The sequence below is a fragment of the Salvia splendens genome, chromosome 15 (genome assembly GCF_004379255.2).
Source record: "Salvia splendens isolate huo1 chromosome 15, SspV2, whole genome shotgun sequence".
Lineage (NCBI taxonomy): Eukaryota > Viridiplantae > Streptophyta > Magnoliopsida > Lamiales > Lamiaceae > Salvia > Salvia splendens.
The window spans coordinates 1,523,793-1,549,160 of NC_056046.1; the positions used below are offsets into that span (position 1 = coordinate 1,523,793).

Here is a 25,368-nt window from a genome sequence, read left to right on the forward strand (position 1 = left end):
AACGTTGTTGTGTTTATATTAATACTATTTACATTAAAAATCTTTGACGCACGTTTGCACTAAAAGCATCCGCAATAGCGGACTAAAGGTAGGACTAGTGGTTAGGGCGTGGGGCGTCTACTATTGCGTTAGGCTAACGCGACGGACGTCCCAAAGTAGGACGAGTGCTCATCCGTGATCTAACACCATTAGCCGATCGCTAGTCCGCTATTGCGCGGACAATGATCGGCTAGCCAATTTTATTTTATTTTTAATTTTTTTTATTTATTTATAATTTATTGCACTTTATTTTTTTAATATTTAATAAATATCAATAGTTAAAATGAATTAATCGTACTTGTGAATTTGTTTTATTAGCCAGGCAGCAACTATTAGGACTGTGGTTAGTGATGTGGCAGGCTGTAGTGGTTAGTCTGCCTTATTGGCGGCTGCTGATTATGTACCAAAATTTACATTCTATGGCATCTTTATAAAAAAAAATCATTTGTATTTCAACCATGCAAAATTGTCGCACATCATAAAATATTGAACCATCGATTTATTCTTATATTCGATTTTGGCATCGGCCCAATTAAATCGCACATACTTTATTGAGTAAAAAGGTATAATGTGTATCACATAATTAATTCGAAGGAACCTATATAATCGGTGTAAAGTTATGTGGTATTTTTTTCAAAGGTAAGTCGATGGAAATAGAATATAGCAATAGTGAACCTAAAATAGATAGTTGTATCCCACCCACTATATTTATTGGACTACAGCTTTAATTTATTTCAATATTTGTATTGATTGATGCATCGAATTTTCTCTAGTCGTGCTTCCTAAAACCACGTGTGAGAGTGAGCCTTCATTATCACTTTCCCATGTTCTTCTTGCAAACAACCACTTTAATTTAATTATTATTATTATTATTATTATTATTATTATTATTATTATTATTAAGGCGTGTTCACCCTATCAGATTTCCAATTCTAAAATTTCCAAGAATTGAATTCTTTCAAGAATTGATGGACTATATCCCATATATATATTTCTTCGTCATTTTGTTCTGTTCACATGTTTTGAACTAAAATATAAAGGAAAATAGTAGCCCCAAATTCAAAGTTTGACTAATCAGAAAGGAAAATAACAAAATTAACCCCAAAAGAGTGAGAAAGAAGGTAATAAGATGGAAAGTTTGGGCAAATGTGAAAAATCAAATCCAATTCTCAGTGGAAAAACCAATGCAGAACAAATCTTACGTATTGTCCAAGATTTCAATTCTTGCCCAATTTGAATAGTGCGGGTCTTTCCCCATTCTAAGTCTTACTCCAATTAATTAGTGGAAGGTGAACATCATAATTCACCCAATTGTGCCAAGAATTGACCAATTATGCTAAAGTGAACACGCCCTTATTATTATTATATGATTTAAAAGTGAATGGCAATCAATTAATGTAGCAATGGTGATAGACTGATAGTTTGTTGGATGTAAATAGTTACTTGCATGTACCACAATCATTTTTATACATTTTAAAAGTAGTGTAAGTAATGATAATGATTTTAAAATGTATTGTGCGTGGAAAAAGTGGTAGACCATTTAAATAAAGTATTTTTTTGTGAAATATGTTGCATGATAATATCTATATATATATAAGAAAAATGAATGTACTATTTTCAAAGGATGGAAGATATACAATCAATAAATTTTGGGAATATTTTATGTAACCAACTAAAATATGCTTTCAAGTAGTATTTCAAACTATTGGATCTGAAGATAGGCTACTTTGTATATATATATGCCCAATTATGGGATACTTAAGAATAAGTTCTAATGTTATTTTCTAGGTGATCACTAAATATAACAAAACAATATAATAAGTAAAAAACATTTATTAGAAATATCGTTTATGAAGAAAGCTCGTCAAACACATCCTTTGCCTGAGCCTGTCCGAGTTTACCATCTTTGCACAATCCATCAATGAGGATATTATAAGTTACTATGTCTGGAATGACACCTTTGTTTTCCAGTTTTCCAGGGTATGCAACATGGAAAATGCTTCATCAATACGATGAGCACTGCACAAGTGATAGGATAAACCCCCTATCGGGTTGATCGGCGTCTGTAGATCGGCGATCGATAGATGTTTGTCGCGGGCAAGTGCCCGTCGAGCAAGACGGGTTTCTCACTTGGAGAAGAGAATGAACGATAATATTGATATTCTTGATTGATTGCATAACCCCTTAATTACAGTATTATATGTCACAACATTCGGTGAAATCCCTTTATCACCCAAGGAGGAGAAGATTTGAAGAGCTTCGTCCACCTTACTATCTTTGCACAGAGCATCAATAATCTTGTTGTGAGCATAAACATTAAGTTTGCACCTATCTTTTTCCAATCGACGAAGCAATTCAAGCGCCTCAAGAGTGCCTCCGGCTTTGCATATCCCGTTAATCATAGTACTATATGTACGTTCATCAAGATTGCAGAGCTGCTCCGCAGACAACTTCCAACATAGCTTTGCTGCCTCTGGGATCCTTCCGACCAATAAAAAGCCCTTTGATGAGAGTGTTAAAAGTTACCACATCAGATTCGTACCCACGTTTGAAGAAAATGCCTAAAATCGCAAACCCAAAATCAGGTCTTTACAGTCGGCAGAAGCAATCAATCGCAATACTTAAGGTGTAGTGATTTACAGAAGCACCCCTTTGAAGCATTTCGTCGAACAGGTGGAGGGCGAGTGAGTATTGGTGCATCTTGACCACAGCACTCAATAACTTGTTGAAATCAATAACAGAAGGGGGCGGCTGCATTCTCAACATATCCCGGAATTGATCGACGGCATCATCGGGATCACGTATGCAACTGAAATCAAATCTGGGATAAAGCCGAAAAGCGTCGAATTTGGTGGTTGACGTTGATGAATGAGTGATATTGGAGGGGTTTCAACCAACAATTTGACAAAAATCTTCTGAAGATCATTGCTTTCTGGAAATTATTGGGTTAATTTGGGTAGCTTTCTCTTTCTACTTAAAATCTTTTGAATTTGGGGGTGTTATTTTGCAAGTACGTATCTCCTTTCAGTCCCCAACGGGAGCCTTGAGTCTCATTTACACGGTCAGTCCCGATTCAACATTGCAATAAATACTCAAAAGGTTGAATAAGTTGCCAAGAACGTTGGGGCGAAGGTGGAGCTGTCGGGTGTGGATTTGTCGAGCGGATCGGCTGCTGTTCAAGGCCGGGAATCGGAGTCTTTTAGGAGGCAGTTTAACTCTGCTCCTTTGAAGATGGAAAGGAAGAGGAGATTTTGGGAGAGGCTGAAGAGAGTGTCAAGAGGGAGCATGAGTATTCATTGCAACCATAGTTTATAATGTTAATGTTTAATCAATCAGACAGTTATCAGTTAACCGATAATCGAATCGAATAAAATTGGTTATTGATTAACCGATAACCAATTTTTATGATTTCGATTAACGTTTACGAAAAAGTTCAATCATTGGTCATAACCATTCAGGCCAGCCCGCGAGTTTCGAACTGGCATAAGAGAAGTGAAGAAAAGACGTGGCGGATGATCCATAAAGACATAACACAAAAGCAGCATCAAGAGAGTTGATACTGTCAATACAACACAGAGACTGCAAACTCCACAAACATTCTACACACATCATCACAGCTACCTCTTAACCCTACCAAAAACAATCAAGATTAAAAGAATTACAAATCCTCCACATCCTTACACCCGAGCTGCTTCCCCTAGCCTCTCTCTCAAAATCTTCACCCCGACGTACCTGCATTCGCCCAAAGTTTATTAGACCATATCGTGTTAACTAATACGAGAGGGGCGTAGGCGAACTTACCGTCCCAACATCATGACCGTTGCCTGAGGATTAGTCCCCGGGGAGTCAAAAAAGGTCGAGCCATCCACCACCCGGAGCCTGTCAACACCGAGGACCCGGTAGTCGGGGCCCACCACCTTCCCCACGTGGCAGCCCCCGTGGTAGTGCCATATAGTGATGACCGTGTCCCTGCAGAACTGCTCGAGGGACTTGGTGTCGTTGGTGTGCCGGGGAATGAGGTTGACATTGGCCTCGACGCTCATGTTGAGGAGCTTCTCCACCACGTCGTCGTCGAGCTGTGTGTAGTTGGAGAAGGGCTTCGACTTGAGGAGCTTTTCGACTATGCGGATGCCCTCCACGCACCGGGCTAGGTCGTCCGGGTGGCTGAAGTAGTTGAAGGTGATGGAGGGGTTCTCGTCGACGTTGGTGTTGGAGAGCTTCACCTCGCCCTGGGAGAGCGGCCGGGCGATCTTCTCCAGGATGAAGCCTCCTTGGAAGGCTTCGACCGGGAGGTTCCGCTTCCGGTTCTTGAAGCCGTGGATCGCTGCGTGCGTCCGCTGCTTCGGGGGGATGGTGGAGAGCTGCCCTATCTGTTTGGTACAGCAAACAGAGGACCTTAATGAATCCACAAATTGGAAATAGGTGCAATTTTTTGCACTAACTCGTTCACTCATATTAGTATTATAAAAAGTAGAATCCACATTCTGCTAACATTTTACTACTAATTTTTCTTTACATTTCTTAAAACCCGTGCAAACTGGGAAAAGACTAACCTCAGCAGAAGCAAGGCCATGGTCACAATGGATGCTACTTTTGTTCTGTCCAAAGCCACTGCTAGCTTCAATGTAGACTCCCACCTTGGTGATTCCGACGGTTTGGATGAGGGACTGCTTCACGGGCGTCTTGCTCGGGACGAAGATCGTGTTCATCGGGTTGTCCGACATGTTCTTCCCCACGAACCCATTGTCAAGCACCACCGGGATGTTGAACTTCTCGAGATCAGCCTTCGGCCCAATCCCGCTCAATAGCAGCAAGTGAGGGCTCCCGATTGCACCCGAGGACACGATGATCTCGCTCCTCGCCCTCTTCGACAGCACCGCCCTATGTGTCTTCCCGTTCTCGTCCTTGAAGATCACTCCAACTGCCTTGGGCCTTTTCCCTGACACTCAAAAGTGTTAGATTTGCAACATGATCAATTCATTTAAGAATATCAAATTTACCCATTGTGTCGAACTCGATCCTCTGGACCGTTGCACGGACCAGGACACGGAGGTTATCGGGATTGGCGGAGGCGAGAAGCTCGGCAGCCGTGTGGCGGCGGCCGAAGCGGTCGAAGATGGTTCCACCGACCTTGGTGCCATACAAATGGTCATAGGTGAAGCCATTGAAAGGTGCGACCCCAATTTCTAATAGGCTGTCACGTATGGCTCGCTGCCACGGACCGAAATCAGGCTGATGGATGATCTGGTTCTCAATCCAAGGGTAGGACTCATTCACAAGCTCAGCATCCCACCCTGCTTTCTCAATCTCACTGGACCACATCAATGGTGAAAACCATCAAAATGAGTCAAGAACTGAAATTCTTTAACATAAACTTAGTTTACATGATCTAAATATTTGCTATAACTAAGTTTGGATTACATTCACATTATAAGAAAAAGAAATTTATTATACAGTATGTTACAACTAAAAGAAAAAAAAAGTTATTTCATTGATGATAGTTCGTGGTAGATAAGTTGCTATAAATGTGATTAATCTTCAGCCTTCTTTAGTGGTTAACTTCCTACCTATAAATATGTGTTATTTATCTACTTTTTTTTAATCTTTTTTAGCCCATGTGACAGCCTCTACCTAAGTTTAAAAAAAAGTAATTCGAAAAAACACAAGAATTTATTGAAAATCCAACAAAAACACACACTTGCATATATTTATTTATTAAATGTTTCACTCCAAGTTTTTGTGGGGGAGTATTTCATTGTCATAAATTCTTTTCGTTTGACATATTTCCATAACAAGACTATACAAAGTTGAAATATTAAATTTTATTTACAAAAAAAATTACTAGAAAATAATGGTCATTAAAACCGGTCGATTAGTAGACTAACCAATTTCAAATCAGTACTAGTCCGAATTTTATTTTGGAGCCATTTTTAAGCAAATAACCATCAAATCGGTTCAGTTATTAATCGAATTGACCGATTAAGTAGCCCTAAATATGGTCAACCACGATTAGGACATGTTCATAATTTAATAGTGATATGATAAATAATAAATTTAATAGTACTATGTACCAATAATATGATCAAATAGAGTTGATCGATAATAAATGCATCAAATCCTAAGTAGGTTTTGAGTAATGACACAAACCTAACACTCTCTCAATGTATGTGGAGTGGGTAGGTGCGACAATAACTCCTCACATGGAGCAAATTAGACCACAAAATTTAGTTTAGGGTTTAAATTTGACCACAAAATTTAGTGGTTTAAATTTATTGTTTTTTTCTTATCTCTCGTTTTCATTAAAATTGATTAAAAATGGACTCGTACTCTCCATTTTTGGGTATTTGGCTTTTCACTTTAAAAGAAATAATCACCATTAATGTTGGCATTTATTGGCCTAGGTATGGGTTGGTTGATAATTAGTAGATGCTTTACTAGAAATTGACCTACTACTTTTATACTATCACTAGTATTTTCCACTCTTTTTCATACTCCATTACTTTTATATACTACTTGTATTTTCCACTCTTTTTCTTACTACTTTTATATACTACCAGTATTTTCCATTCTTTTTCATTAATTTGAATTGATCACCACTAACTATAGAAATGTCATTAAGCAAATACACACACTACGTGTGTAGGTATGCCACTTAAACCAAAGGTAGTTTTCATTCACTTCTGTTATACAAGCAACTATTGTACACGATTTTGACCTAAAAGAAACTATTTTAATTTAAGGTTAATTGTCTATAAAATCACAAAAAATGTCATTTCTAATTTGTCATGTATTTAAAAAAATTTGAATGACAAATTAAAAAATCTAAAATTTCTCAATTGTTCTATAACAATTTAATTTATTTTTATTTTTTAGTTTCTTAGACTAAAAAATGACAACGTTTAGCCGTTAAAATCTTCACTTTAATGCAAGTTTATGTCAATATTTATCCCAATTCCCCCCAAAATTAAAACATTATTATTTTTTAGTTTCTTTGACTCAAAATGACCACATTTAGCCGTTTAAATCTCCACTTTAATACAAGTTTATGTCAATATTCATCGCAATTCTCCAAAAAATTAAAACATAGGACAATTGGAAATTTCTGATATTTTATCATTTTCATTCAAAATTTAAAATGTACGGAACAAACTAGAACTTGAACTTGACCGAATTTCATAATAGACTTAAGTCTACATCCTCGGATATTCTCTCAAAATATTCGAGAAATTTCTATGCTTGTTGCTCTCTATTAATAATAATAATAATACCATATATTAACACTTCATTAACTAGAACCTCTAAAGTCTCACCTAAATAAAGTCATATTATTGTCCTACACTATTAAGAAAAACGAAAAAAAAAACACATAAAAACAAAATAAATCAATACTACCAAAAAAGAAGATTTTGGGGTAGAAGGGAGTTGTACCTTGCGCTTGCCCGGGTGTAAAATCCAGCATTGATGCAGGTCCCACCGCCCAAAACCCTAGCCCTGGCATTGAACACCCCATCGGTGGAGATGAACATCTGCGACGCCGATTTCTCCGATATATCGGCCAGAGTGATGTGGAAATTCTGCATAAACGACACATTCGAGTTCGCGAACGGCGTCCCCCCTCTCTCCAGCAGCAGAACGGAGTAATTCCGCGCCAGCGTGGCGGCGAGGGGGCACCCCGCCGTGCCGCCGCCCACTATGATGTAGTCGTACGCGGCGGCGGGGTTCACCCACGCGGCGGAGGACGGCACCGATGAGAACGAGCTAGCTGGCTTGATGAAGGGGTACCGGTATTGTGCTGGATGATCATATTGAGCACCTGCAATTGCAGAATTTGTGATGAGAAGAAATTGGGGGAAATTAGGGCAAATTAGGGCAAATTGGGGGAAGGGGTTGATTGAGGGGAAGGTTGTTGGGAAATGCAATAGTTATTTTTTGGGGGGAATATGTTAACTGATTTTGTTTGTTTCCTCCCTTTTTCTTGGTTTTGGATTTTGTTTGGAGAAATACAGACTTCTTGGTGATGTGTGTGAAAAAGTTTCATTCTTTTTTTATTAGAATGAATGAGTTCAAATTTGATTCTACTTCCTACATTCTTGCTCTTTTTCTATGTTTGTGTTGTGTGTGTGTGTGAGAGAGAGAGAGAGAGAGTGAAGAAGATGAGGTAATTTGGTTGATGCAAACACAATAAAACCTCTAAAAATACATCTAAAAATAAAACCCATTGTATTCTTTTTTTTTTTTTTGAAGAAATCGTATTCCTAAAAATGTTAGATTTTCTAGTATTCAAGCAAATCCCACCTCCAAATCAAGAAAATCACACACAATGGAAGTGACAGTTTGTGTTTCATGTGCTAATGCAAAAACACAAAACAAAACCAATGTGTTCTTAAACATGTTAACTTTTCTGAATATTCAAACATGCATAAACTAAAAATCCCAAACAAGGGCAATATCAAAGAAATCCCACTTCAAAATCAAGAAAATAACACACAATGGAAGTGTTTGTGTGTGTGTGTGTGTGTGTGTGTTTGTACAAGAGAAGAGAAATAAACCTTTGTGTGTGTGAAGACTATGAGCTAATTTAGCTATTAAAAAACACATATTAAAAAAACATTGTATTCCTAATGTTAAAATTTCCAAATTTTCAAAGAGGCATAAGCTAAAATCCCACACAAGGACAATATCAAAGAAACCCCACCTCCAAATCACACACAATGGAAGTGCCAGTGTGTGTGTTTGTGCAAGACAAGAGAATGGAGAAGAGAAGAAAACCTTGGGAGAAAGAGAGCTGAGTAGTGATCCAAACAAGTGAACACCAGTAAACAACTACACAACCAACCAAAGCCATAGTAATATTAAAAAAAACACCCACAACACACACTAATTTCCTTCCAAAAACAAATAATTCAATTCATATTCCACAATACACCCCTAGACAAATTTCTTGACCGATGTGGCTATCACTGGTTGGCCTTGCTCTCTGCGTTTATATCTCTCTCTATATATATTATGCATAAAATTTCTGGAGAGAGAGAGAAGAGAGAGATGATTAATCTAACTAAGGTAGGGATATTGATGCATGCATTTATCAGAAAGGGTAAGTAAACTTATATATAAGTTAAAGAGTAATTAATTAGGACAATTATTTATTTTGGTGGGGATTATTTATAAACAGATGAAACAGCAGAAGATGAAGAACAATGATGTATCTTTTCTTTGAATGTTACACAGAATTAATCCAACTGGGAAATAAAAAAAAAAATGGGGCATTAATGGAGAAATGAATGGCACGGTTGGAGAAGCTATCAATGCATGCTGCCTTTTGGATTTATGCAATAGAATTTTAATTTTTTTTATTATATTTTTCTTTTTTGATTGATTATGTGTGTGTAATTTGACAGCTCAACAAAAAGAAAATCCAGCCTGCACTTGGAATTCTTACAAATGTATGTGGTGATCTTAGGTAACATTTAATTCAAGCCACTCAATTGTGTCCATGTTTTGTGAGAGACGGAGAGAGAAATTTGAATAATACTATGCTGTCATGTGATTAAATTGAACTATGGAAAAATATTTTCTTGGTTTGCACTTTGCAGTTACATGTCTTTATTTCTAGTCCTTGTGAAAATGGAATTTTCTAGGCCAATTGTGCTGATTTAAAAAGTCATTCCTTTTAATTCTACAATTTTCTATTCATTCGTGGTGTGGATATTTAATCGATTTTAATCACAATTTAACTATATATAGACAACGGATGTAGTTTTATAAAACAAATAAAATAAGTTACTTCATTTATTTTTAAGTAAGTGCCATATTTAGATGTTTCTTGTTTTTAAATAATGTCTCCTTTAAAAAATTTTGGGTATAATTACAACATTCTTTTCAATTTACCCTTTTCCATACTTTTTGGAATCGGGCAGTTAGTTGAATATACACATTTGTTATATAATTAATAAGGTTATAAAGTTGCATTTTTGCTATTTTTAATATGTATAATTTCTATATAGGGTTCTATTAAATTAACAACTATTATTTTAAATTGATAACCAACAACTATGTCAACAACCTACACTATAAATATCAACACGATGACATTTGTTTGTTAACTAAATGTAGTTGACATATAAATGTCTTTGTGTTGACATTCATAGCACAAATTGTTGACACCTTTTTAGATATCTATTAATTAGTATAGTATTTTTTTTCTTTGACATGTGAGAAAAAACGTATACCTCCAATTTTTTTTAAAATGCCACACATATTTATAATCGAATTCATCACCTTTGAATTTGATCACGAATTCACCCATAACAACATTAATTGATTTTAGGTCAAAATAGTATTTTTATACTTTCGTAATCCAGCTAAACAAAATAAACTAGCTTCCAAATAGTATTAATGGCTCTATTCTCGTATTAAATTACGACACCTCACAAAAATAAAGCAAGAGTGACCTATAGTATATTAGCTTATAGATTAATGTACTAGCTACTCAATTATCATATAATAATAGCAAATGTAGGTATGGACTTATAAAATTTGTTGAATCGGTAAATTAAAAATTTAATAATTCGGTTGAGGATTATTGAGATTTTCCCTTTCAAGAAAAAAAAAAGAAATACTAACAATTGTACTTGCAAGTTGCAACACAAAATCTAGAGAGCCAACTGTCCCATATATCTACACCCCTTGTAAAATATTGTAATTATTTCCTAATCATTTTCTAGATCCACTGATTACTTGCCTCCAACTAATTTAATTTCAACAAAGAAGAGAATATATACATGTATTTTTTTTCTTTGTAAAAGCTAATTAAAGGTTTGTTAATGTTGACTAAGTGGACGATCATGATTTTCACGCTGATCAATTTTTATAAATTTAGAGAAAATTTAGTTATTTTTTTATATCATCTACATAATAAATTATAACAATATTTTATGGTTCTATGTGATAATGTTTATTAATTATATAATAATATTAATTTTCTATTAATGTGTTTGGACCTCTCAAATTTTCCATAAATGCATATTTTTGTAGACTTGATACTAATTAAATAGGTTCCCATCACTAATATTCTAGTAGAATCACGAAAAACATGAACTCTTCCAATTTGTAGATACGAGAACAGCTCAATTCGGATGCATTCAAATTAAATAATTCATCAGTAACTAACAGCATTTAATTAAATTTGAAACCATATTAATTATAAGGTTAGCATTAAAACATACCGCTTTATTATTTTAATACATAAAATTGGGTAAAGTTTCTATGAATACATAGGTCGATCAAATAGATCCACGTTCAACCACTGATAAATCTATAAATTAGGTAGGATAGGGAAAATATAGGAACAAAATTTAAAGTGCTGTGTTAAATTATAGGTTTCTATTAATTAGTGTGAGTGAGTAAGTGTGTAAAAATAAAGTTTAATTTACTACTCACAAATATTTTATTTCAAAAGTAGCACAATATTAAGTTGTTTCAAATGTATTTCACCATAGCTAGAATGAAAAAGAGCTATGGTAAAATTCAAATTATTGAAATCAATGAAAAAATTTGATCTATCGAATTTTGTTGCCAACCTTTACATTGATTACTCTTTTGATCATATCTGATTGTTATTGTAATACGGATAAAAACAATTTTCTAATAAAATATATACTGATAACATTGAATACTCAAACCAATTAATTAATTTTGTGAAGAAATGATTGGGGTCGTTCTGTACTTAGAGTAGATGATCGTAATATATTTACTTTGCTCTGATCGAGGCTCGATCAGTGAGTGGTGAATAATTATTATAGTTAGTTACTTGAAATGAAGTTGTAATATTGGATAATTGGTTGATTCACATTGAATATGTTGTTATATAAGTTTTACAACAAAGTTATTGAATAATTTTACAACTATACACTCAACATATTCGATGTGAATATAAAACTGTACTAACAAACAAATGATATTGATATTCTAAATGACTGTATTACGTTATATTTCGTGTGGGACTAATTGTAATTTCTATAGATTACGGTCCCAAACATTTGAAACGAGGTGACTATCAATTTTGACATTGATTTTGAAGAAGAAAATAGAAGAAAATGATGTTGAGAATGTTTCCATTATTATTAATGTGTGGAGCTTTCCAATTAAATTCATGGTTAGTAATGAATCTTCGGAATGTCACAGATGAAAATACCACCAATTTATATTCGACTAATTTGGTTCACAAAATGGGTCAGGGTTACTAATAAAATTAAGAGTGGTGCTATTATATCCATTAATATTTGAATCAAATTATATCTCTATATATAATGTAAAGAGATTTGAGTATTAAATATTACTAATTCAATTTTTTTTGTTAATTTCTATAGTCATTCGTAATATGACTACATGGATTTATTGCTAGTTCGATTGCAAGAGATGTAAAATGTGGTATTACAATATTATAATCTGCACACATGCATATAATCTACGCATTCGTACACTCGTACTAAAATTTGACGATTACACTTGCACATCTGGTGATCACACTCGTACTTGTGATCATACCCGAACATTCGTTGATTACGCCTACACTTGATGCACATGAAAACATGTCTATAAGCGCACCGGTATTTGGGTCAGTTCGGATTGGATCCAAATTGATACGACCCACGTGCATAAAATTAAAATGCGTGCATCGGGGTCTTTGTCTTAATTAGGACTACTCCATATTTGATCCGATTGTCCCTACTATCAATTTTGTGGCTCCTTTCTCTGATGACGTGGCAGACCATGCTGTTATTATTGTACGAATATACCACCAACCAAGTAGTAATGATATACTCATAATATATGCTGTCTTCAAATTTGAAAAAAATAAAATGGCATCAACTAACTTTTACCATTAATACTTTCTTGGTTTGCATTACTCGGTACATACATTTATTGCATTAATCAATGTGCTGTAAAAGCTAGGCTGGAACAGCTCAAAATTGCAGAACAATGAGAAGACAACATACAATCACGTACTTACAATATAGATGAAGAACTCAGCAAAATATTCAATGCATTATTTAATTTGTGAATAATGTTGTATATAGTGGTAAGGTCAAATTAGTCATTTCATGATCACGAATTCATGAACATCTTGTAAGTTTTAAGGCATCAGTACCAACGAGAGTGTTGAGTACTTCGTGTAGTGCACAGATCAGCAAAGCATATCATTGTCAGAGCACTTCGTATTGTGCTTTACACAAGGTGGTTAAGCATCGCTCGTCCACCATGTGATCTGACTTTTCTTGTTTTAATGAAATTTTAAAGTTTTTATTTTCATAAATTGATTAAATTAAAATAAATAAATAGGAAATGAAAAAAAATAGTGTTGAAATATTTGTTAACGCTAAAAAAGATTATGATTGTGATATTATAATAGCTTTAAAATAGTTGTGAGAGCATAAGTGAAGTGTTTCTTAAGACAAAATAACATCAACTATTAATTGTGATAATACCTAGATTTAGGTGATGTAGATAAATTTCAATAATTTCTAGTTTTTGAAACATCAGCATTATGGGAGGCGTACAAGGGACCAAGTTTTAGATGGAAATCATAATGCTAATTTATGCAGAGTGACAATCAAATTTCTAGAAATGAGTAGAGTTGTCAAAAATATAATTTTCAGTTTATGATTGGGGGTACTATAAGGGTAGTTGACAAATAGTTATATACATTAAATAATATTGTTCCCTGCCACAATAAATAAGTTCAAATCCCAACTGCCAAAATTGGTGCATTATGCATAACAAATTTTCAAACAAAATAGGTTATTAGATCCTACAAAGATTATAAGTTAAGAGTTTAGATTATTAAGTTAAGGCCCATTAAGCTATTCCGGGCTGAGCCCATTGATGAAATCCTCGCTCAAATCAAGCCCAATTAGCTTGCTACTAATCCTACTTCATTTATAATGCATTTCCTCCGTCCAATAATAAATGCCTCGCTTGATTTCGCACGAATTTTAAGAAATTATTTGAATGTATCATGATATAGGACATTTAAAATGAAAATGTAGCAAGGAAAAGGGGAAAAGAGAAACATAGAGATCATGGCCTCAGTGGTTTGAAGCCAATTACTTCCAATTTAAATACAAAAATGGATGGTGACCAAGTTTAAATTAATTACAAATTAAATTCAACTTCTAACAATACAAAACTGAAGGAGACTAAGCCAAATAATCACATTGAGGATTATCACCAAAACAACAAAACATAGAAAAAAAATGGGGCAGTTTTTTTTTCCTTATAAACCACCCCCCAAAGTAAACTCTTCAACATTATGCATTTGTGATCAATACTAATAGATGGAGTCCTCAAACAAGAAGAAATGTCTGTTTGCTTACTGTGTTTTATTATGTGCAGAGTCAGATGAAGTTACCCCAGAGGAAGCAGGGGAGCTCTTCGACTGACTAGACGCGTTTCGCTCTTGATTTGGAGTGGCAGCCGCTGTACCCTCCTCGGCTAGCTTCTTCATAAGGTTCATTACAGTAGGTAGAAATTTGGTGGATATTGAGAGAAGCCCAGGTAGCTGTAGGTGTGAAAAAACAGATATCAGACCTCAAAAAAGACTATGTTATAATATATTTGATCATGTCAAGAAACACATATATAGAGTTTGTTTAGAGTTAAAACTCTTCATGACTCGAAACAATACCCGAAAAGTTTGAGATCGTCTGCTTTGTCCGCAATATCATTTATGCGTCCAAAGTAGACCGAATATTTGAAAAAACACGAATCTGAGTTGAAACATTTTGTTAGCAAGAGAAGTGAATATTTACTTACAAAGCCAAGACGGAAGTCGTTGGAGACGTCTAATTGCACCCAGAGGGCTTTCACGAGCAGAAATCCCATGAAAATCACCCCCAAGTACAAAGGATTTCTGTCAAAATAAAGGGTGCAGTGTCAATAAAATCCAAGCAACCACAGATATAGAGTAAATGATGAGATAGTGAGTACCTCAAAAGCGTCATAAATTCGTTAAAACCCAAGATAAGTAGCGCAACGATTGCCCATGGAGGCGGTAGCCAGTTGTTGTTTCTCTTGTTGGCCTCCTGATTTTGGAGAAATAAAGCAACATAAGAAATAGTGATCAAGAAATGAAGCCTCAATTTTTCGACCAGCGTTGGTATGTCAAGTTTACCTGAGCAGTGATTGCCTGACCGACTGTGTACTCGGTCTCAGATTTAAACTGCCTCCATAGAGATTTGCACTGGACCGGTGTTAGCAAGGTTCTGGTTGTTGGAATCTGGGAAGTGATTAAACAATGAGCAAGAGAGAAACGAAACGAAACGACTATAGCTAAGAATAATGCTTGGACTACCTTATCCCAACTGCTCGAGGCCAGAGGGTCCGCTGTGATACTCTTATTGGCAGAAGCTGCTGCTTTCGGGTCCATAAGAGCAAGGGACAAGAGATTCTCGATATTATCAGCATCGTCTTCCAGCCGGATGGCAGCCATGATCGATAGCAACTTCAACGACTGCACAACGAATAAAACAAACATACAACAGAGATTATTGGAGAACTAATAGTCTCATGGCAGATCTAAGTAGACAATATCATACAGCAGCACGCGCAGTTTTAGTGATGCCTCGAATATCTTCTTTTCCACTCCAGACACGTGGCATCGAATCAGAATCATGGCTAAATAGTGTTGTGAACCTAGTTTTCATCAAGAAACAGTTATGAAATAAACCAGCACTATATATCGTAGGCCACCATACAATTAGTACGACGGATACCTATCTTTCATACGGATCAAAACTCTTCCAGCTTCTTCTTTTGCCTTCGCTTCAACGATTCCTTTTGCATGAGTCTCCAACTTCGACACCATTTTATCCTTGGTTGAGTTATCCATTTCAAAACCAGAAAGCGCAGAGGAAAAGCCAGAAGCAGAATTTTCTTTCTCGCGCTGGAGAAGTTTTCTGATTGCCGGCCATGTGTCACTGCTAGCTCCGTCTAACAAAGCCTCAACGGGTGCAGACAATGCCTCATTTAACTTAGTCTGAAGATACGAGGTTTTAGTACGAAGGATCACAACAGGAATATAGGACATGATCTAATAAGACTGTTTCTCACCTCATATGTGCTTGTAAGCTCTGACAACTTGGCTGTCTGAACTGATTCAGTATGCGCGTCAATGTCACGGATAAGTTTCTCTCTCACTTTAGAAGCATCCCAGTTTGCTTGCTCAATATGAACGACTGCAAAGCAGCGATAAATAACATGATAAACCAATTTTCATGATCATCAAAAAACAAGTTTGCTGCAAACTTGTAGCACATGAAGGACAAAGCGAAAAACGCGTTGGATACATCAAGTCAAATGTAGATAACCATACCTTCAGCCTCTTCATCAAACTGAGACATACAGAGCTTAGTACAATCGCGTGCAGCTGCAGAGAATCCTTTTCCCTCATTTAAGGCATCGTTAAATGATTCTTTGAACTTATCCAAGGTTCCTGCGCGTATATGTCCCAACATGGATTGGTACGCAGGTTGGACAAGCTAATAAAAAACAAAGGAAAACAGTAAGTAAAAACAGCAAATGAAAGAAAGCATTAATAGACAGGATAAATGCAACAATTCAGCCTGGTAGAAATACTCGTGTGCACGAAGAAGCATGATTCCGACAGTCAATGTATGCCAACAAAGATATATGCAACGATTTAAGGTTCTCGAAGAAACACTTCCGAACTGGGATTAGTAGCCTACATGACTAAATCCTTCATGGATATTAATTCTACACAATTTCCTTTTGCTTTGCTCTTACTATCCCATCTAGCTGTTACTCTGAAAACATGTTTCAACTTTCAAGTTTAGCACACACAAAATATATCTAACAACATTAAAGTCTCTTTGCTAGATTTGCTAGATATGCTGGAGTGGAAATACCACAGACAATCAACCAAGTGTAATAGTAAATGATGAGATTTATGATATAAGACTAAGAAACATGCCTGTAAAAGCTTATCTTCCAACTGCTTTCGCTTTGCAGTTCTCACTCCTTCGTCAAAAAATGTGGCTTCATAATCATACCTAACATTGGAAAGAGATCAAAACACAAACAAAATTGTCTCTTGAAGATGTTCTAAACCTATTTCACTATTGAAGATAATTTTAACGATTCCTTTGTGAACATAATAGCATAATGGCATATCACATGTTATCATGTTTGTGGACAAATGGCCATAAATATACTCTTATAAATTTGATAAACACGTTAAAATATCAAATTAAATTTGACTGACTTACTCTTTTATACAAACATCAATAATTGATGTAAGCTTCTTCCCGAACCCTCGTACTGGTTCAGTTTTTACCATCTCTTCTAATTCACACCATTCCTAGAAATATGAAAAACAACTTAACAATTCATAAGTTTCCCAGAAATAGAAAAGAACAACTCTAATAACATATGTATTTGTCATAAGATTAATACCGAATTTTCAGTGAAAGATGAGTACTTTTCATTAGCAATCTCATCACAACGGACGGTAGCAACCATAACCTATACACGAACAAGTGAACCTTTAAAATGTTTAGACGTCCAACAAAGTTTGTTCTAGTCCTAAAAATATGTATGCGTCGCTACCTTGTGAGCAGGCAGGTCAAGGTCCTTGTTCTCCTTTATGACCTTCCATATTTGTTGCGCACTGAATGAAAAGCCTGAAGCTGGAACAACACCACGCCTATCACCAGCAAGCCCACCAGGTGCTATAGATTGGTGAAATCGCTTTCTTAGATCTGACACCTATAATTAAAGAGAAAATGTTAACCAAATGAATGGTTCCCGTCTCCAATATCCGGTATATATCATCAGCCTTTCCTAGATAGGTTGAGAATAATTATATGATCAAACATTCAACTCCTTCATAACATAAACTGACGAACATTTGACAAATGAGTTCATATTTCCACGGTTTAAACAACAATATATACCTGCTCTCTAAATTGATCTTCTCTCTCTTCAAAACTAGAGAGAGCCACAACTTGAACCTGCCATTTAATGATTCAAGAAAAACCCTCATTCATCCTTTTATTACAAATGAGCAAGACTTGATTGAATTTATCAACATCTCTTTATCTTACATTGAAAAAATCGCTTAATGGAGTTTCCCGGTGAACTTCAGGTTTCGGGACAGAATCCCATATCTACCCAAGTATTGGAAAAATATAAAGGAATATATTAGGGAGACATTGTAATGAAAACACCAAGTGCACACTGTAGAATTCCCCAAAATGTACCTTCTGAATGTCTTCTCGTAAAACTGGTTCCAGGTTTTCCAAAGGTGTCTACAATAACGAAAATGACAAATGCAGCATCTAGATAGACAGCTTTTTTTTCTAAGAACTCAATATAGAGGAGAGCATACCCTTGTCTTATCACGAATAACGAACAACAAAGTTGTCTTACGCGGACTAAATAATCTCATCATAACCTATACAGAGCATGTTAAATCAACTTAAATCATCGATATATTCCCTATCCATATTAAAGACTTTCAAACATCATATTCAGAACCAATAACTGACCTGAAACACAGTTTTCAGGAGAGGTTTATTTGCAGCTTGCTCACGGCCAATGTCATGACACCACCTGAATATTGTAATATATCAATAATCCTAAAAACACTATAGTCATTAACATGGAACAAAAGCTAGTCCACATTAAATGCAGTTCAACAAACTTACATGTTTATCAGAACTATATCTGATACAGCAAGGGCAAAAAGAGAACTCTGTTTCTCAAATGCAGTATCATCCTGGAGAAGTGCAAAACAACTGATTGGTTCCGAGGGAAAGAAAAACGAAAACATATTGCATGCACACAAAGGCCACAAAGAATGTTAACAGTCACTTGGAAGAAATTGGTTAGACCTCTCCTCGTTCTCTTCCATCAGTACCCTCTAAATCCATGACAACAGTACAAGGTTCCATGCCGACGCACCTAGCCATCCATATACCTTTTGTGGTTTGGGACCTGATAGAGTTGAAAAGTATCGAAATCTGAAACAAATAACGAAACAAATTACAATAGCAGAGTCAGAAAATGCGTGCCTTCCCTTGAAAGCATCCATTTCTCTGAAATTAGTATTGAAAAGATGATTCATCAATGTACTCTTCCCTGTCAAAAAAGGAAATGTATTTCAAGCAACCCGGGGCTGATAGTTGGCAAATGGCAATCACTAAGTATCAAAAACTATACCGCTGCTCTGAGGGCCCATGATGGCTACGACTGCATAAGAAAGCCCGCATTCTGCAAGTTTCACTTCTTTCATGAAAATGTCGACCCCCTCAACGTTGAAGTTACCATCACCATCTATGAGGTGAGTTGAGCAACACTCTTTATCTGGATAATCAACCGTTGTTATGAAGAATCACTTACTTCAAGATAGTGATTTCATTATAAAACAATAAGCTAACAATTATAATCTCAAATTCTCAACATGCAAACACAAATGTGTGCACAGTGCATTCATATACATGTAATAATGAATCCGCGACGAGAAGCCTCGTACAAGATCATTTTTTATCTGCATATTGTACGCGAACTCATGCATACGATACAATAGGAAAGCGAGGTACTACTCGCTCTCAACGAGGTGTAGCTAATTCGATATCTCCAATTCTTCTTGGGGAGAAAAATTATGTCTACATTTTATATGAATCCAAAAATCTAATATTTCATGCAAATAAAAAATTAAATATAAATCAAAAGAAATAGTACTCATGCAATCCATAACCAGCGCTAGATAATCCGTGGTCCAGCTATACCAGCATTGTATAAATATCAAACAACCAAAACAAAGCAAATAAGTGCATTGATAATATCGCCATCCAATACCAGAAAATTCGTTGATAATTATTTTAGCAGATTATTTTATCAACGCCTTTTTATAATAAAAACAACAAAATATAATGTTGTAGGCGTACCCATTGACGGAATAAAATTGAAAAATTCAATGCGACGGCGGATAACTGCCGGAGATTGGGAGATCGGAGAATTATGCGAACAAAGGGAGGATCCTAAATAGGCGTACGTGATTTTGTGTGTTTGTAAAATGTGACTCTTCGCCTTGAAAAATTTCAGATGAAAGAAAAATATATTTTTATAGCCAAAAATAGAGTGGTTGTATTTGTATTGAATTCTCTTTATAATTATAACTAAATACCAAACTTTTTCGAAGCCAAAAAATACCAAACTTTTCCCTCAAAATAATTAAATACAGAACTTTAATGGATATTTTCTTCTTCATTAAGCGTGTGTTGATCTAGTGTTACAGTTTTTTTTTATGTCAGATACCAAATATTTCAGGTTCTTATTTCCTATGTTGTGATCTTTAAATTTTTGTTTATTTATTTATAAATAAAATGGCGAGAATCTAGTTGTTTATAATGGGTGAAGTAATTTAAATATAAAAAGAAAAAAGAAAAAAAGGGAAAAACAATCATTTGAACGAGAAATAAGGGAAAATGCTAGTATCAATTTTATTGCTTTGTAAAAATTAATTTAATCAACCGAAATAAAACTTAGTCGTTCAACTAATGAACCGTACGGTCCGTTCTAATTGGCTAAGTGAGCTTCGGGCTTTGCAAGTGTGCGAGGCTAGTGGCCCACTAGCTTTCCAGCCCCGGCCATACATCCGGACCCTCTACCCCCTACAGTGCAACTCACGATCGTTTTGTCCCTTCATGACCGGGCAACAAACCCGCGTTGCTAATGCCCTTACCAGCAGATGTATGGTAATTATCTCTAATTACTTAAACTTAAAACAAACACAACATGAACCAAACATGTTTCTTTTTCCTATATAAAGTATAAAATCATTTTTCTTTCAATACAAGCTGTTTGCTCCATAAAATAAACAAACCGATTGATTGATTAATTACATTATCAGATAGCATATCACCAAATATTTACCAATAAATATCCATTTAATTACGACATTTCACCAAACCCCAATCAAGTCATATCTCATGAGCAAAAAAAGTCGTCATAAATCGTGTGCAACATATGCGACTTTCCACATTTCACCTTATCTAATTAAATCTACTAATATAAATAGTGGCGAGTATAAAACCTCTATTTGATCTACCGTTCATTTCGTATTACTTGTATTTCTCTCTCCTCACAGAAGGATCCGAATCGAGAGAGATGGGTCACCGAAACCCGGATCGGGTCGCAGCCATTGTTTCCTGCTTGCTCATCTTGTTCTCGTCGGCGCATTCCTTCTACCTCCCCGGTGTTGCGCCTCGTGATTTTGCAAGAGTAATGATTCTCCTCTCTCTGAATTCTGAGTTCTAGATTGAGGTTTAGCTGGATAAACCTCGGTGATTAGATCTGTCGGTGGCGTGTTGGCTTATGTGAACTTTGTTCCTCTCTTCCTCTGTTGATCGGTGGAGATCTAGGGTTTATGCTTATCTGATCGGTTATTAGGTGATTTTGGGGCGATCCGGGGTTTTTGGTGCCAAATTGAGTGTGAAAAGTGGTTTTACTTTTTCATGTGTTTGGATAGGTGGCATTGGTGTGTATGATTGGATAATTTGTTTTAATTGTTTATGATGCTTTATGTGAGTGTTTGACTTCGGTGATCGGGGCTGCATGTGTTGATTTTGTTCTGCTGTATTTCTAGGTTTGACTGCTAATGTCTGATTCGGGGATAATATGTAATTCCCTAGCATTTGTATTTCTCATGATGGTTCATGTTGATTTCAAGTTGCTAGTAGTAGCATTTTGTGATCTCGATTTCATGATGACTAGATATCTTGTAGTAAGAAGAAGAGGTCAAAGTGGATCTAAGAGTTGGTAACTGTGCTGCATAAAGCCCATAATAGTGAAGCGTTTTTTGGTAGTATGTGGCTGGATTTTATAGGGAAATGCGAATTAGTTGATAACACATATGTTTTAATTTCTGAGCTCGATCTGGTTCTCCATGTGCTAGTCGTGGATAAAGTGTTATTTTTCCTCCTTCAAGTTGGCCAGTGTTGGCGTAACCCTTTTGTTAGATGCACATAATTTACTACCTGATTCCTCTTCTTGCTTGCCAAATGTTAGATTTCATCAGTTGCTTTCTTTTTTAAAAAATTGAGTGCAAGTAGCTCAGTGGTATTAGAGAGGGAACAAAGTTATTAGGTATATTATCATTATAGTTAATATAAGAGTTCATGAATGTACATATCTTTTGTTTAAGAATTATATTTTTTTTCATACATCTCATGCTTGCTAGCTACTTATCTCAAATCTAGATGTAAAGACGTCTTCCTTACTCTTACTCAGAATTTTATACCTTCTCCAAGTGTAACGCTTTTCCTTCCCATTCATAACAGGGGGATGAACTTCCTGTGAAAGTTAACAAGCTGTCATCCACTAAGACACAACTTCCATATGACTATTATTTCTTGAAATACTGCAAGCCATCTAAGATTCAGAATGTAGCTGAAAACCTTGGTGAGGTGCTTCGAGGTGACCGTATCGAAAATTCAATTTATACTGTAAGCATTCACGTCTGGATAAATACTCTGTTCACTGTTTACTCTGTTTCTTATCCCTCTGTTCCTAATACAAACTGTTATGATTTGCAATATTAGTTTAACATGAGGGAGGAAAAATCTTGTACAGTGGCTTGCAAAAGTCATCTTGATGCTCAAGCTGCAAAGGATTTCAAGGAAAAAATAGATGACGAGTACAGAGTCAATATGTAAGTGCAAAGCAAGTACATTTGAGTTCTTTCTTGCTGCTGCCCTTCTTTTTTTGCTTTGTCTTTTTTTGTGCATTATCCATACTCTACCTCTACTGTAGGATGATATGCTGATGCTGGTGATGATTTCTTTATTCATTCTTCATGCTAACATCCGAAACTGAAACATGATGCAGGATTCTGGATAATCTTCCAGTAGCTGTACTTAGGCAAAGGAGAGATGGAATTCCATCTACAACTTATGAGCACGGTTATCGTGTTGGATTCAAGGGAAACTATGCAGGGGTTAGTTTGTCTCTTTTTTTATGTTAAAGATGTCTGATTTAAATGTATATTGCATACACATCTAATTGCTTTAATGCATGCAAATATTTGCCAGAGCAAAGAGGAGAAATATTTTATTCACAACCACTTAAGCTTCAGAGTTAAGTATCATAAAGATCCTGATACTGATACTGCTCGAATTGTTGGATTTGAAGTATCCCCTGGAAGGTGTGTTACGTTTTTTTATAATTGCAGTAGGTCAGATTGCTTTGCATGTACAAAATACTCTTGAAGTTGTATTTGGAGTTTCTATGAGAAAAAAAATGATAATGGAAAGATTTTTACACATCCATATATAGAATACCTAGGGTTTCATTTTGGGCCTCTACAGTTAATTTCTTCTTGAAGTTATTTGTTTTGATTCATTCCACTTCTCCAATATTCTTCCTGCAGCATTAACCATGAGTTCAAGGAGTGGGATGAAAAGAACCCTAATGTGCCAACATGCAACCAAAACACCAAAAATATGGTTCAGGGTAGTACTGTACCACAGGAAGTGGATAAAGACAAAGACATCGTATTTACTTATGATGTTACTTTCAAGGTAAGCCCCTGTAACCCCAAGAATTCTAATACCCTACTAATATCTTCTGTTGGTCCTCCAACAACAATAACACAAGATTGTTGCAGGAGAGTGATATCAAGTGGGCATCTAGGTGGGATACTTACCTTCTCATGAACGATGATCAGATTCACTGGTTTTCAATCATTAACTCCTTGATGATTGTCCTCTTCCTTTCTGGTATGGTTGCCATGATAATGATGAGAACTCTGTACAAGGATATTGCCAACTATAATCAATTGGAAACCCAAGATGAAGCTCAAGAAGAAACTGGGTGGAAGCTGGTTCATGGAGATGTTTTTAGAGCACCATCAAACTATGGATTGCTGTGTGTTTACGTTGGTACCGGCATTCAGATCTTCGCAATGACACTTGTGACAATGATTTTTGCATTGCTAGGTTTCCTATCTCCTTCCAACCGTGGTGGGCTGATGACAGCTATGGTTCTCTTGTGGGTTTTTATGGGGTTGTTCGGTGGATACTCGTCTGCCCGTCTTTACAAAATGTTCAAGGGAACTGAGTGGAAGAGGAATACCTTAAAAACAGCCTTCATGTTCCCCGGTATACTCTTTGCAGTCTTCTTTGTGTTGAATGCACTCATTTGGGGTGAAAAATCATCTGGTGCTGTACCTTTTGGAACAATGTTTGCGCTTGTATGTCTGTGGTTTGGAATATCAGTACCATTGGTATTCGTTGGTAGTTATTTGGGATTTAAAAAGCCTGCCGTTGAAGATCCCGTGAAGACTAATAAAATCCCAAGGCAGGTACCCGAACTGGCCTGGTACATGAAACCAATATTCTCTGTGCTCATTGGAGGCATTCTTCCATTTGGTGCGGTATTCATAGAGTTGTTCTTCATCTTGACTTCCATCTGGCTGAACCAGTTCTACTACATCTTTGGCTTCCTGTTCATCGTTTTCGTAATCTTGATAGTCACATCCGCAGAGATTACAATCGTCCTCTGCTATTTCCAGCTTTGCAGCGAAGACTATAACTGGTGGTGGAGAGCTTATCTGACAGCTGGCTCCTCCGCTCTGTATCTCTTCCTGTACTCAGCTTTCTACTTCTTCACCAAGCTGGAAATCACTAAGCTGGTTTCGGGTATTCTGTATTTCGGGTACATGCTCATCGCATCATATGCTTTCTTTGCCTTGACCGGAACTATCGGATTCTATGCTTGCTTCTGGTTTGTCCGGAAGATATATTCCTCTGTGAAGATCGATTAAGCACAACATAGGAGCGAGAGATTCTGACAGTTTTACGGATGTTAAGAAGTCTTTGGGATGGGAGACAAGTGATATCAGGTACCTCCGATTTGCAGGATGAGCCTTAAACTGTGTAAATGTTTACTGCTGCAAAATCTCAATTTTCTGTTGCCTATGTATGGTAGGGGGCTTGTCTTGTATTCTTAGTTTTTTCGACGCAACTTTTCTGGAGTCTTTAAGATTTTGAAGAACTTTGATAGTAGACAGATCCTAGACCAATTATACGAATTGTAGTTTATAATATATCATGCTCTTCCTCGTCATTCTTCATATTTATTTTTTAATAACTTTCTCCCATTCCCCTCTTTCTTGTGGATCTACTGATTACCACAATACTAATCCCTATCTATACATGTAAACTCTCTTATTTTGCATATTTTAACCATGTTTTCTCTTATCATGGTCTACCAATTGTGCATTAAAATTAGTGTGGTCCAACATCAAAA

General features: G+C 36.0%; 3 protein-coding genes and 1 pseudogene across 3 annotated transcripts; 1 reads left to right on the forward strand and 3 right to left on the reverse strand.

The window, feature by feature from the left end:
* Window positions 1-1,854: 1,854 nt before the first annotated feature.
* Window positions 1,855-3,454, reverse strand: LOC121768600 (annotated as a pseudogene).
* Window positions 3,455-3,532: 78 nt separating this feature from the next.
* LOC121768907 (protein HOTHEAD-like) lies at window positions 3,533-9,221 on the reverse strand. Its single transcript, XM_042165520.1, has 6 exons — window positions 8,809-9,221; window positions 7,468-7,852; window positions 5,040-5,350; window positions 4,593-4,978; window positions 3,841-4,409; window positions 3,533-3,771 (listed from the first exon to the last, which is right to left on the reverse strand). Exons 1-6 carry the CDS (start codon window positions 8,882-8,884, stop codon window positions 3,717-3,719), a joined length of 1,782 nt encoding a protein of 593 aa, XP_042021454.1. The 5' UTR covers window positions 8,885-9,221; the 3' UTR covers window positions 3,533-3,716.
* Window positions 9,222-14,206: 4,985 nt separating this feature from the next.
* LOC121767740 (protein ROOT HAIR DEFECTIVE 3-like) lies at window positions 14,207-20,131 on the reverse strand. Its single transcript, XM_042164070.1, has 23 exons — window positions 20,007-20,131; window positions 19,279-19,422; window positions 19,131-19,197; window positions 18,951-19,053; window positions 18,765-18,835; window positions 18,606-18,669; window positions 18,446-18,511; window positions 18,318-18,365; window positions 18,162-18,224; window positions 18,012-18,068; window positions 17,665-17,823; window positions 17,512-17,580; window positions 17,325-17,416; window positions 17,030-17,108; window positions 16,412-16,577; window positions 16,150-16,274; window positions 15,813-16,075; window positions 15,636-15,732; window positions 15,392-15,550; window positions 15,212-15,316; window positions 15,028-15,122; window positions 14,854-14,950; window positions 14,207-14,599 (listed from the first exon to the last, which is right to left on the reverse strand). Exons 1-23 carry the CDS (start codon window positions 20,008-20,010, stop codon window positions 14,411-14,413), a joined length of 2,382 nt encoding a protein of 793 aa, XP_042020004.1. The 5' UTR covers window positions 20,011-20,131; the 3' UTR covers window positions 14,207-14,410.
* Window positions 20,132-21,160: 1,029 nt separating this feature from the next.
* On the forward strand, window positions 21,161-25,185 carry LOC121767741 (transmembrane 9 superfamily member 7-like). The gene is made up of 7 exons (XM_042164071.1): window positions 21,161-21,342; window positions 22,401-22,565; window positions 22,662-22,771; window positions 22,948-23,056; window positions 23,151-23,263; window positions 23,489-23,639; window positions 23,726-25,185. Exons 1-7 carry the CDS (start codon window positions 21,229-21,231, stop codon window positions 24,881-24,883), a joined length of 1,920 nt encoding a protein of 639 aa, XP_042020005.1. The 5' UTR covers window positions 21,161-21,228; the 3' UTR covers window positions 24,884-25,185.
* The last annotated feature ends 183 nt before the right edge of the window (window positions 25,186-25,368 follow it).